The sequence below is a fragment of the Aythya marila genome, assembly GCF_965140915.1.
Source record: "Aythya marila genome assembly, chromosome: Z".
Classification (NCBI taxonomy): Eukaryota; Metazoa; Chordata; class Aves; order Anseriformes; family Anatidae; genus Aythya; species Aythya marila.
Window position 1 is genome coordinate 30,878,537 of NC_139080.1, and position 14,003 is coordinate 30,892,539.

General features: G+C 36.0%; 1 protein-coding gene across 5 annotated transcripts in view; it reads left to right on the plus strand.

Annotated features, from left to right (window-relative positions):
* The window catches only part of KDM4C (lysine demethylase 4C), a 287,286-nt gene that overhangs the window by 154,923 nt on the left and 118,360 nt on the right, over positions 1–14,003 (plus strand). For all 5 annotated transcript variants that reach the window (XM_082783468.1, XM_082783469.1, XM_082783470.1 and 2 more), the window contains exon 13: positions 1,741–1,852. In XM_082783468.1, the coding sequence (XP_082639594.1) occupies positions 1,741–1,852 (112 nt within the window). The remainder of the gene's footprint in view (positions 1–1,740; positions 1,853–14,003) is intronic.

Here is a 14,003-nt window from a genome sequence, read left to right on the forward strand (position 1 = left end):
GGCTGAAAGCTGACCCCATTGCTCTCTACAAGTGTCTGAGGAGAAGTGAATGGGAGGTGCTGGTCTCATCTCCCTGGTCACTAATGACAGGATGTGTGGGAATGGCACAAAGCTATGCCGGGGGAGGGTCAGACTGGATATTAGGAAACATTTCTGTACTGTGAGGGTGGTCAAACATTGAAACAGCCTTCCTGACAGTTGGTGGATGCCCCGAGCCTGTCAGCATTCAAGAAGCGTTTGTACGATGCACTCAATAATATGCTTTAATTTTTAATTAGCCCTGAGAGGTCAGGCAGTTGGACTTGATGATCTTTGTAGGAGGAACTTCCAGATGAACTAAAATCTTCTATTCTTTCTATTCTGTTCTATTCTACTGCTGTTACTCTGCTCTGAAGGGTGGGCAGCTTTGATTTTAGGAAGCAGATTGAAAAATGAAAAGCTGTAGTGGTAGTCACAGAAGCTAAGTTTGGCAAATTCCCAGTTTGGTAGAGAGAGAGCAGGCAGTCTATACCACCAGATTGCCAGACTTGATGGGAAATAGATTTTGGAGGTGTAAGCAAAATCATACTGACCATTTCACAGGCACAAAGTGTGCACTAATGATTTTTTTTTTTCTATTTTGGGAGTTTTAATAAATGTGTGTTGGAGATTCTATTAATCTCTTTCAGTGCCTCTCAGCAATTTATATATCACGTATCACATAAGAGGCTTCAGCTATTCTCCATTATAACTGCTTGCTCTTTCATGTGTTTTTGTTATTACTTCTTACAAGTGTGTTGCACAAATGCAATTAAAGAGGTAGAAGAGGTAGATCTTTCCCTTTTTAATTTGTTGGTAACTTCTAGATCATAAACCTGTATGATGCTTTGACCTCATCTTGTTCCCTTGGGTTATCATAGTAAATACTATCTCGTTTTGTAATTTCCTTCATACTTAATAGAAGTAATTTTCAACCCTCACAGCATTCAAGGGGCACGTGTGTAACTTGTTGGGTTGCTTTCTAGGTACTGAAGAACAAAGTTAGGTGGTCCATAGAAATCATGTGAGACTGTTCTCAACTTTTTGTCAGTACACTTGTGCTTCCTCTACTCCTGAATCTCCAGTTGTGACCAGCAACTGATTTACTTTGTGATATCCCTCATGGCACCTAAATCTGGAATTGGGAATGCTGCAATGATTGCAGCATTGGCTTTAGTTCTTGAACCTTGGCTAACTTCAAGCTGAAAGTACATAAGAGTGTTTGAGGGAGGAGTTTCCTTATATCCCAGTGTGTTAATCCTATGTCAGGAGTCTTAGTTTCTTATCTGAACTCCAGATTATTATTTTTTTTAATTTCCAAGATATAGCATTTCCTCAGGTATTTTGTGTTCTGTGACATATGAAGTTAATACATTCTGGGCACATTTACCAAAACACAGCTACATTATATTTCTAGCTCTCCAGAACTGTTCTTTCTCTCAAACATAACCTGAGCAAAACAGGATTTATGCTCTGTAAGTTTGGATGGACTGTAGAAACCTACACCTCAAATAGTTTATGTGTGCAAAAGATTACTTTTTCTCAGTTAGAGATTGTATTTTGCATTAGAGACAAATATTTTATTATTACACTAAAGGTACTTTGGATATCCTGGTCATACGTGCAAAACTGATATCTGTGCTCATTTGTAGGAGACTGGATTTGTTCATCAAAATTAACTGCAGAAGTCCATGCTAAATTAGTTGTGATTTTCCTTTTCAGTCAGCAGAAGCTGAAAGCAAGAAAATATCTAAAAGTTGGCGGCATCCACTAAATAAACCCCCAGCTAGATCTCCAATGACTTTGGTTAAACAGCAAGCAACTAGTGATGAAGGTGAGTGTACTGTTTAGTATTTTTTTCTGGTAGTCTTTTCCTGTGCATAGACCATATATAGGCATTTTCAAAAACAACGGGAAATATAAACTGTGTATTTTTATTGCATATAAATCATTCAGTGTGGGCTCTGAATCCACAACATATACTTCTATACTGTTTTCACATGAATTCTTCTAAGAACAGTGGATCTATCATTGCAAAAAACTCTGAACAATAGGTCGTTTAAGATGCATGTGTTCACAAATCAAATCTTCCTTGTTAGAACTAAGAGCAACTGTGTTTAAGAGCAAGCTTTTCATTGAGTAAACGTAGCTAAAAATGACACAAAAGTCTTTTGAAAACAAGACCTTAGGTGTAAATCGTAATCCCCCTTGCTGCTTTAAATCTACTTTTTCCTGGTCTTTTTAATAGAAGTTGGATATTTTATAGTCAGTGTTTTAAGTTACTGTAGTTCTCATTCAAAAAAAAAAAAAAAAAAAGCTACTGACTTCTGGGCATGGACAATGTCTTGATTTCCAGGTTTTTGCTTAGGTTCATACTGAAATAATGAACCTCTGTAATTCTGTCATTTTGATAAATCAATTTTTCCCCGTCGTTTTAGAAGTCATTGAAAAGATTATTTTGACCATAGCCCCTCTACATTTCTCCTATCTCTAGATATGGTTCTAACTATATCTAATGAGTAGTTTGCAAGAGATTACAAATAAGGTTTACAGTTTCATAAATGTAAGAAGAGGTGGAAGAGCATGGCTTGGTTTTTAGATGTTGTGGAAAAGACCTTTCAGAAAGACCACCATCAGAAGCAACATTGTAAAAGGAAGAAGCAAATTAAAAGCTTGCAGATAGAATGATCTTGGTGTGAAGGATATTTGGGGTGTGAAAGCTTTCACAAAACACTACCGTCTTGGTTGGTGCTTTGAAAACACAGAAGAGCCTTGAAAGAATGCTAGGATATCCAGAGGCACTACCCCATTGCTCCAAATAGGAGACAAGTGTGAACAGTAAAAATTTTGTTGGCCTGTGGTCATAAAACATAGTGCCTGGACTTGCCTGAGGTGCTCCTCTTTTCACAAGACATATGAGGGCATAATGATTGCTAGGCCTTCATTTAAGCCTTTCCACCCAACAGTAACAATCGGCAGCTCCAAGTAATGATGATCTGGATCAATCCAGACAGTGCAATGTTATTGTGTAAGCAAGAACATCCTTCTCTAAGGAGTATTAGAAAGAAACAAAAGGCCTCATACCAATTTCTCTGGATGAACAATCCTTTAGGTATTTTATTAGAGCAGTTTTGTGTTCTCTTCTAAGAGCCAGAAAATAACTGGAAACAGAGTAAAGTCTTGCCTGGGAGTGTGTAAGACTGAGTTTCTGATGTGGCATTAGATATTTACAGTATATATATTTTGACTGTAATGCTGAGTAGTGACCACAAAATTCCACTGTTTAACTGTTTAATTCCATAAATTAGAAGCCTGATGTTAGGCAATAATTTAGTTTATGCTTCTCTGTGTTGTCACTATAAATTGCAGATATGCATGGTATTATATACTATATGATAACTTCGGGAACTTCAAGGGATGGAATGAAGTAGGAATTAAGAAAAAGAAGCAAGTCCATAAGTAATGACCATAAACAACATTAATATAGTAAACAGAGTTCTGTACACAATAAATGTGTGAATAATTCTACAGCCATTAAATTTAGTGCTCTGGAACTAGATACCATAGGGATCCAAAAAGTTAGAATAATACTCAGAACTTCTCAGATGCTCTTTATTTGGGAACACACATGAGTACTTTAACATCAGAGAGCCTCCATCTTGTTTGGACAGGCTACAAAAGCTAAAAAGGTTACCAGGGTGGGGATTTGCTTTTCTGAAGCAAACAAAAAGAGAAACTTTGCTTTACCCTGCATGCACATATACAGCCAACCAAACTGGATGAATAAAGCTACTTTATTCTATCGGACATGACTTGTGAAGTTTATTGAACTGTGCATCAAAATGGAAAACAAATATACACCTTGTTCATATTGCCTCAATGTTTTAGTTCTCTAATTCACATTTTTTTTCCAGTACTGTACACCAGAATCTCTTTAGTTAGCAGAACTGTAGATTGGTTGTCATGCTTCCGTTACCATTTTGATACTCTGTAATACAGAATGGACCTAATATTGCATCAGAGGCTACAGGTCTTATTCCACCATTGTTGTATGCTTCAGTGTTTACCTGTGCATTGTACCTGTATTTTGTTTAGTGCTCTCGTTTTATACTTTAAGTGGTATAGGAGTCTTGCTGGGTTTCTCTTCTCAGTTATGGGTAGTCAATGGTCACTGTTTTCATACAGCTGCAAATAGACTTTCACCACTTCTAAGAAAGAGAGCATGTCTATTAACTGATTCTTCTTCTTGTAACAAAATAATATAGTTAGCATCAGTTCAAGCATTGTTGAGCTGGGTGCTGTAATTTTAGCTGTTTCCTTGTCAATGGCCTAAAGTCATTCATTTGCTTCTTCTTTATCAGTAGTTTGAGAAAGCCATAATCTCTCTCTCTCTCTCTTTTTTTTTTTTTTTTTTTTTTTTTTTTTTTTTTTTTTTTAATCTAAACCTCAGTTTTGCAAGACAGGATACTTCAATTAGCTGTTAAGCATCTTTCTGAAAATTAGAGACAGCGTAGGCCCATGATCTGTATCATATATGGATATGTTTGGATACCTTGAGGGCTAGACAGAGCATATTTCATAAAGTATTATGGTAATTTGCACAAAAAGGATGATACTAATATTAAGATTCATCTAGTAAAGTAATTAAATATCTAAATATGTGGTAGTTTGTAGTGAAATTTCTCTTTTTTAATTAGAGATTAGAGTGCTTTTGCTGCTGATGCTTTTTTAACATTAGCTGTGTTAGATGTTATAGTCTAAAATTGACACTTAAGCATGAATTGTCTGTGATATAATTCGGCCAGATGATGATGTGATTACACTAGTTTATTAATCTCAATAATTTGTTTGTTGGCCTCCTGATATCTTAATTTTATGTGAAAGTAGCAGTATCCCAACAGGAAGTCATATACTATTACATACTTCCCAGTCTTTCCTCTTCACATGATGATTGTCCTTCTAGTAGATAAGGATATATTTTTGGTAGGAAGGAAAAAGCTGTCTTAGAATCATTTAAATTGCCTATTAAGCACCCGTCTGCTTATTGACTGAAGGAAGTAATTAAGAGTTTTATTGGACGTGGCAGTTACTGGTATTTTCTGGCTGGTACTGGAGCTTGATATTATTTTCATGCATCTGCTTCTCTCTGTGATCTAATTTATCAGCATGCTTTTGTGAGAACACCAGAAGAGAGACAATAGATTTTGGTGAATAAAATGTTTACATCCAAGACAGAGATTGAAGAACTGCTGGGAGAGACTGGTAAACTGACGCCTCATTAGCTTTCCTGGCGCATGCTGACGTGCGAGTTAGAGATCTGTCGCTAGATGGATGCCAGTCAAAGGAGATTTTTCTGATAGTGTTCCCTAATGTTTGTTGTTGGATATCAGGGGAGTAATCAGTGTCAATGTACTAACGATTATGTTCCCCTTTATGGACATGCTTCATCCGTATTCTGGAGATTACCAGAAATGTAGTTCAGCATGTATACTTAACTCAGTTCTCGTTCTCTGTGGTTTCTGAACAGAAATGATGCCAGTAAGGGCTGATACTGATGCTGATACTCTTGGAACCGCAAATGTTGATTTAATCTGTTCTATTCTTCTACAAGGAGGGATATGTGCATTGATACACTGATTTATATTTTAGTTTATCTGGGTTCAATCAATTCATAAATGCAAACAAAATGGAGGAAGGAGAAGAAGAAATGAGCTAGTGCTGTTACAGAAAATTAAAAAATTAGAGCTTTACAGTTCATCTGCAAATCATGTCACTTTAGTTGGATAGTCTGTTCGTAGCCATTTCTAATACAGATAATTTATATTCAAATTAATATATTTGAAGTCCTTCACATGCTAGGCTTCTAATAGCAAGTTTCTGCAAATAGAGGTGATCAGAGACTGTTAATATGAAGGCAGCATTCTTTGAAACTGTCAGCCATTTGCTATCATACTTAACAGTGTGCTTAAATCTTCACCAAGACTTTCTGGATTTTCTATTAATACAGAGTCCTTTGCCAGATTTTTATTTTTATTTTTTTTTGTACAGGATTACTTTGACATTAAATTTAGTATTTTCTTGTTATCACTGCATATGTTTCTTTATGTGCATGTTTCCTTGTGATCTGAATGTTTCTTTGACAGAGAAAGGATTGGGTTAATTGTTTCTTTGTGGTCTATTGCTGTCATATTTTTTTTTTAATCTTTTTTTTTTTTCCCCTTGAAGTCTCTCCCTATGTATATCTGATGTCTGACTATCCCTTATTATGATTTGTGCGTTTTTTTGTGTGTGCGTGTGGAATTAATTCCTAAAGGTTTGAACAATGAGAAATACAGGGGACTGGGGAATCGGTCCCAGAAATTATAGCTCAGGCTGCCAGTTTAGAAAAATAAGTGCAGCAGTACAGTGTGAGTTGTATGTCACAGTCAAAATATTAATATCTTTTACGTAATGAACCTTGGTTTTATCATCAATGCTGGCATATTAGCTTGTGGTAATATTATTCTTCTGTATGTAATGCAGTTATATTTCTGCTCACTTAAGCAGTAAAAAAGCAAATTCAGCAGAAGGAGCAAGTATACCGACTTTGGATGCACACTGATTGGTCCCAGGGATTACTTTCCAGCAATATTTGGGCATGCAACATTAGAAACTGTTTTTAGATTCAAGCTGGCTAAAATTTTGCATTGCCCTAAATGATATAATAACAGTGTATAGATTTATTTCAGTGTGGGTTTCTTTGCATACAGCCTTTAGTATTTTAAGTATGAATCAGAAGTTCAAAGCCATTTTGCTTTCCTTACTTTGTAAGATAATAAAGAGAGAAAGCTATTGTGAATAGTAGCTTGGTTGAGTTTAGTTTATTGGTAAAAATGGCTAGTTTTAAAGCTGTAGTTTTCCTTCTGCTATAGCAAGAAATAAAATTCATTCACTTTTCATGTTCACTGTCAGCATCCTATGAGATATTCCTGAGCTGAAATGAGTAGTCAAGTTATATAAGGCATGTTCAGTAATGTCATAGGTAGGTTAAACATGATGAAAAAGGGCAAAATTACACTCATAGATGTAAAATATTTCATTTGCATTGGAACTTAGAATAGCAGACTTTACTTGAAGATTCTTACTTAAAACAAAAATGTTAACTGTTTTTCTCATGTTACTTCAGAGGTAGAGGGGAAATTGCTAACTGATTGATAAAGGCATGTTTATTGTTGCCACAGTAGTATATTGTAATTTGCAGTGCTTTCACTCCCATACTGTATTGATCTTGGTTTTAAGTAGAAATTAACTTCTTTAAAAATACATTGCTCTTATGTGGGCTTATTGCATTTTTTATTCTTCATAAGCTAGTGTTGAAAGAGACTAGCACTATTGAGAGTCTACAACTGCATCACTGTTGTAGAAAATTCATTTTTTGTCCATTCCTCTGTACCCACTTTGCTTAAATTCAATTTCTAGAATTGACTGTCATGCTTGAGAAAAAGTTCTAGCATTTATGTAGTGCGTGGTATCCTTAAGGGTCAGAATTTTACAAAATTGCAGCAAAAAATTAATAGTGATTTAGAAAAGGGAGGTGTTGAAAGGTCAAAGATAAGTTTTTGCTGAGTGTCAGTTACTCTTGTCAAACTAGCAGCTGATCTCCAGAAATGGCAAGAACTGACAACTCTTACTATAGCCACGGGTGGCTCTTGTCCCTTGACATCTTTCACAAGCAGAGCTAATCTGTCTTAGATTGGACACACAAATGCCAGAACCACTATTTTGACTGAAGAAGGAAATAAAAACCAGTTCCTCTAACCTTTATCCATCATTTGCTGGATGGTGGTGTATGTAGTGTTCATTAAGACCCATTGTCCCACAGATGAACCTTGCAACTCAAATTGAACAGCATTCTGAGCTTTAAAGTATACTTTACAGCTCGAAGGAGTGGATAGAATGGCAGTCTTAGATTAAGAGGCGTGTATAATTTCTTGTTACCGAATGTGCTAAAAGGAAAACGTTGTGCCTGCTGTATGAGTGCAGCTTTTCAACAGCCTTCTCCAGGATAGCTATGGAGTCAATAGGCAAACCGGATAGGAAATTGTCCAAGGAGACAGTTGTCTCTTCTGTATGCATATCTTCTGGAGTCAAACTTCTGTTTCTATAATTAAGGTCCAAAGAGAAACACAGAAAATGTATGGCTTGCATTTAAAGAGGATTACTTCCCTGTGGTATTGGTACAGAGGATTGTGTGATATATTATCCTAGTCCCAGGATAGTAGTCTTTTTTTTGTTTTGTTTTTGTTTTTTTTTTTTTTCTGAATGAAAAAACACACCAAACCCTACAGAACTAGCATTGCCTTTGTCTGTCAAAATCTGAAGCTGCTTTGTAAAACATCAGTATTAGAAGTGACTTGATTTGAGTGCCGGTGTTGTTTTACTAAATGACTTTTCCTGACTCAGAAGTGCATATATTTTTTTTAACAGTACAAAAATAATGCTTCTTTAAAAAACAAATTACAAGAACTTAAAATTACAAATAAATTTTACATAGAAATTGATCCCTAAGAGAGACTGAGTGCAGTTGTTTTCTAGAGTATGTACTGTATACATTGTTGATGGAATATTTGTTTTAATGATCAGTGTGGGGACCATTTTATTTTTAGGCAAGAGATGCGTGAAGATTTGGATAATTTTCAGTGTTTTTCCACTTTTATAGAAACACATATTGGCAAGTAAATGGGACATTTTAGAGTGTTTCAGAAATAATAAGATTTAGATTGTTAGCCTGGAAAATTCTTAGAAGGCAGAAGAAAATTTGAAAGAAAAAGCCTGCTATACTAATACTTTTACACTGATAACACTTGTTTTTCAGCTCTGATAGGGAACTAATAAAGGTAGAGAACACTCCAGTGTTGGTTTTCAGGGGTTATTCCGTACGTGTCCAGAGGTTAAAGAGATATTAAATAAAAAGGAAGAATTAAATAAAATACTATTAATGTCTTTTTCTAGAGAAGCTTATGGATTTCATCAATTCCTTTATGACGTACTAATTTTATATTGTTGACATCATATTGAGCCACAAAACTGAGCACAGGAAGCTCCGCACCAACATGCGAAAGAATTTCTTCATGGTGAGGGTGACGGAGCACTGGAACAGGCTGCCCAGGGAGGCTGTGGAGTCTCCTTCTCTGGAGATATTCAAGGCCCATCTGGATGCCTACGTGGACAGCCTGCTCTAAGGAACCTGCTTTGGCATATGGTTGGACCTGATGATCTTTTGAGGTCCCTTCCAACCAATCCCTATGATTCTGTGATATAAACCAAATACTAAAATAAAGATATATGTGATCAGGTCTGAGCAGTGCTTAATTCTGTGAAATAAATGTAAATTGAAATATATATAGAGGATCATAGAATGGCTTGGATGGCTTGGAATGGAAGGGACCTTAAAGATCATCCAGTTTCAACCCCCTGCCATGGGCAGGGACACCTTCCACCAGACCAGGTTGCTCAAAGCCCCATCCAACCTGGCCTTGAACACCTCCAGGGATGGGGCATCCACAGCTTCTGTAGGCAACCTGTGCCAGTGCCTTACCACCCTCTGAATAAAGAATTTCCTCCTGATCTCTAATCTAAATCTCCCCTCTTTTACTTTAAAACCATACTCCTTTGTCCTGTCATTATCTGATTGAGCAAAGAGTCTCTCTCCGTCTTTTTTGTAAGACTCCTTCAAGTACTGAAAAGCTGCAGTGAGGTTCCCCCAGAGCCTTCTCTTTTTCAGGCAAAACATCCCCAGCTCTCTCAGCCTTTCTTCATAGGAGAGGTGCTCCAGCCCCTTGATCATCTTTGTGGCCCTCCTCTGGACCTGCTTTAACCCACATCCTTCTTGTGCTGGAGGCAGCACTCCAAATGGGGCTTCAGAAGAGAAGGGCAGAGCAGAGGGGGACAATCCCCTCCCTCGATCTGCTGGCCATGCCTCTCTTCATGCAACCCAGGCTGGAGTTTGATTAGTTTAAACGATCTTTAGTAAGCTCATGAAACTATGGCAAACTGTGGTGTTTCCGGTATTTCAGTAGTAAATCAGCAAGCATGTGTTGTCAATAGTAGTTACTAAAAATTGCAATCTAATTTTATCTATTGATCAAAACTTATAGTTGGTAAGTACAGTGACCAAAAGCAAATTGAATTGGATTGCAAATTAAAAATTTTGTTCATTAAAAAATTGTAAAATATTACATGAGGGAATGGAATAGAGAAAGCAGCTCATAATCAGTCTTTCATGGTACTGTAAATTAAAGCTTTTCAAAAGAGCAGATATCAGCCAGTCTTTAGCTTATAGTTTATTCTTTTGCACTGCCAGCTACATTTTTTGCTGATAGGCTATGCAGTAAATTCTAGCAGGTTTTCTTTTGTTTCTGTTTCGATTTTGATTACATGCTTCTTTGAACTAAATTGCAAATATGATGGCTTGTCTTTAAACTTGCACAGTGTAAAGACAGGTGAAATTACTGGAATTGCTATAACGTACATTATATATGAAAATGGAAATTTTAACACAACCATGCTATTTATATTTTGTGTTGGCAGTTCTTACTGCCAACTGCTTACTTATATGTGGTTTCTTGATTAGTGGGTCATACCTGAGGTTGGTTTTCAGATGTGTCTGTATTTGTGGAGTCACTAGGTATTTCATGTTTTTTAGGATCAGTGAAAATTCATTGCCTGTGTTTCAACTTATGTAGCCAGAATTAGTAGACATCTTTGAGAATATAAGTCTTAGCGGTTAGAGCTCAATTCTATATTTCACATTAACTAAGAAGTTGTGTAGTTATTTTGGGAACTCAAAGGATGAAAGGTTAATTTTTAACCCTTACATTTAACAAGTACTTTTGTGGTCCATTGTTTGAAGTAGAGAATTACTTTTTTTTTCAACAAGAAGCAAGCAAAGTATTTTTTTTTTCTTTTAATGAGAATATTTAGTCCTTTAAGAGTTTTTTTTCACAGATTATGTAGATGTGAACTGATTCTGTAAGTCATGAATCTTCAGAACTTTCTCAAAGTTAGTTAGTTTCAGGAACATAGTAATATAAACAGGGTTTTAGTAACCTTACCATTAAATATAAAAAAGATTGGGTTTTAGTACAGTCAATTAATCAATTAAAGTAAATTAATTAATTCTTTAATTAATAATAAAAAAATAATAATTTTAAGTATCAGCATGAACAGTGATTTGTTCTTCTGCCCATGAAAAATCTTGTCTGTGGTTTTACTATCCTTCCTTTTCAAAGTTATTATTGAAGCTTTGCCAGCCTTCGCTGATATTTATAATAACCCATCCCTCTTCTAAGGATAGTGGCTCTGTCTGCAGCCAGTCTTATCACTGCTTGTTCTTAATCACAATATAGGTTGTCTCTACTAGGTTCTTAATTGCAACTATTAAGGAATCATAAAACCTGTTTTTGCCAAAGTTATCATTGTTGCTTTAATGTGTACCACTCACCATTGCGAATATCTTGCCAACTATACCGGTTAATGTCAGTCTAATATGCAGTGACCAGATTCTTTAAGATGTTCCACACATGGAGGGTTTCAAGCATAATACAACATTTCATTTGAAAACAGTTGATGTTACATGGGATTTTGATTTTGCGGAGTAATACAGAAATGTACTTAAGTCACAATGCAAATGCAAATTACTTTCAGCAGAGTGTAGGAAGTGTAATTGTTGTGGTTTAACACAGCTGGCAGGCAGCTAAGCACCACAAAGTCATTCTCCCACTCCTCCCACAGTGGGATGGGGGAGAGAAACAAAAAAGGTAAACATTCAAGAAATTGTTGGTTGAGGTAAGGACAGTTTAATAAGAAACAAAACAAAAGACAAAATAAAACAACAACAAACAAAAGAATAGTAGCAATGCCCCGCCAAAATGATGCACAATGCAGTTGCTCATCAACAGTCAACTGATGCCCAGCCAGTTCCCCAGCAATAGCAGCCCCTGCCCCTGGCCAACCCTCCCCAGTTTTATTGCTCAGTGGTGTTATATGGTGTGGAATACCCCTTCAGTCAGTTTGGGTCAGCTGTCCTGCTCATCTCCCAGCTCCTCATGCACCCCCAGCCTCCTTGCTGGCAGGGCATCACAAGAAGCTGAAATGTCCTTGGCTCTGTGTGAGCAAGGCTCTTCAAAACCTAAACCATCAGCATGGTTTTCATCCTAAATCTAAAACAAAGTAACACATCAGGTACTATGATGAAAAATTAACCTATCCCATCCAAAACTAGGACAGTAATACACAGTTCAATCACAATACCAAGTACAAATTATGTTGAGCAACATGTAGCAATTGTTATACACAGTTAAATCACAAACCAAACGTGAATTTCATTACAGGACTCTAATAACATCCTTAAGAAAAATCAGAGTATCCCAGTATCTAAATGTATCTTTTAAATCATCCTTTTAAAAGTTTTTTGAACTCTGATTTTTTCTGACTTCTCAAAATGTTTTGAAATCTACTGCAACTGGAATGTTGCAGCTTTTTGATATTTTACTTTTTAAGTAAATCACTCTATTATCTTTTGAGCTAAATTTTATTTAGTCCAGGAGCTGTTAGGTTTAGTCTCTAGTGCTCTGCTTCAGTTTGGCTGTCTTCACATACACTTTTTATGAGAACTGAAGCCTTAATTTATAATTCAGAAATTAAACTCCCTAACCAAGAATGTATATGTATTTTAGAGTACTGTCACAAGAAATTGAAGTCGTTACATTTTCATGTTTTGCTATGAAAGTTAGGCTTTCATACTGAAAAAAAAAAAAAAAAGAAGAAGAAACAGAATTTCTGAAATTGAGTTTGCTGATATACTGCAGGAACAGTGAAGTTCAAAATTCCAAGTCTTTCTCCCTGACCGAATTTTTTTTTATTAGTTCCTCCAGGACATTTGAAACTGCCCGTAATGCCTCCCAGGGCTCAGATTATGTTCAACTACCTGAAAAATAACAGATGCTGCTATGCTGTTCATTGCAGAGAATGCTGCTGTACAAAACCAGGAAACATCAGTGGAACATAACCCCAAGCAGCAAAATCATTGTTGTGATTGGCAAAAGCAAATTGTACTGTATTAGTGTCTATGGCTTTTCACATCTGCTGGGTTAAATCAGCAAATACTGGCAACGGCCCATTCTGCAAATGGCCCAAATGTTTTCCGTCTGAGAATCTGAGTTTAACTTAGTAAGCAAAAATCACTCAAAGCAATGGTATTGAGTGTTGGAACAAGTTTGTCATGAACTATTAAACCAATAACATTTGTGAGAACATTTATTTCATTCACTTACCCATTTGGAAAATAGCTCAGTAACTGTTCATACATACTGTTTTTTTTAGAAGGAGTTGTCTTTCTATGAAAACCCATTCTGGGGTATAGTTTGCATTTTTAGCTAGATATTTTGTTAATTTTTTAACTTTTCTTAGATATGTAGAGGGATACAGGTGTCTATAAATACTTGGTGACTGAAAACTGGTATATCCTGAATTACATTACACAGATAAACTAATACAATATAAATACTCTTTTCAAGTACGAATGTGGTCACAGGAACTAGAATGGAATTTCGCATTGGTAATCACCTTAATAGCATCAGTACCACTATGGCTGAATTATTGTATGATACAGTGAGTTTTATAACAACAGTTTTGCATTTATTTAAAGTCATTAATTGGCTCACCAAGTGTTTCTGTCTCTCTTTGAAGCAGAAAAGGACTACTTGCTCTATTCACACAGGAAACAAAATATTTAACCTCACTATGAATTTTATCTGGTAAAATAATACTACAACAAATCATTACAGTTGCAGTAAAATAAAAATGTCCCAGTACTTCATGAAAAATTGGAATCTCTAGCCACTGTTAGGGATGGTAGTGAGGAGGTATTTAAACATAAAGAAATATCCTGTATAATGTCATTCCATTAATACTTCAGGGGTATTGATCCATTGTAGACTTTTGTG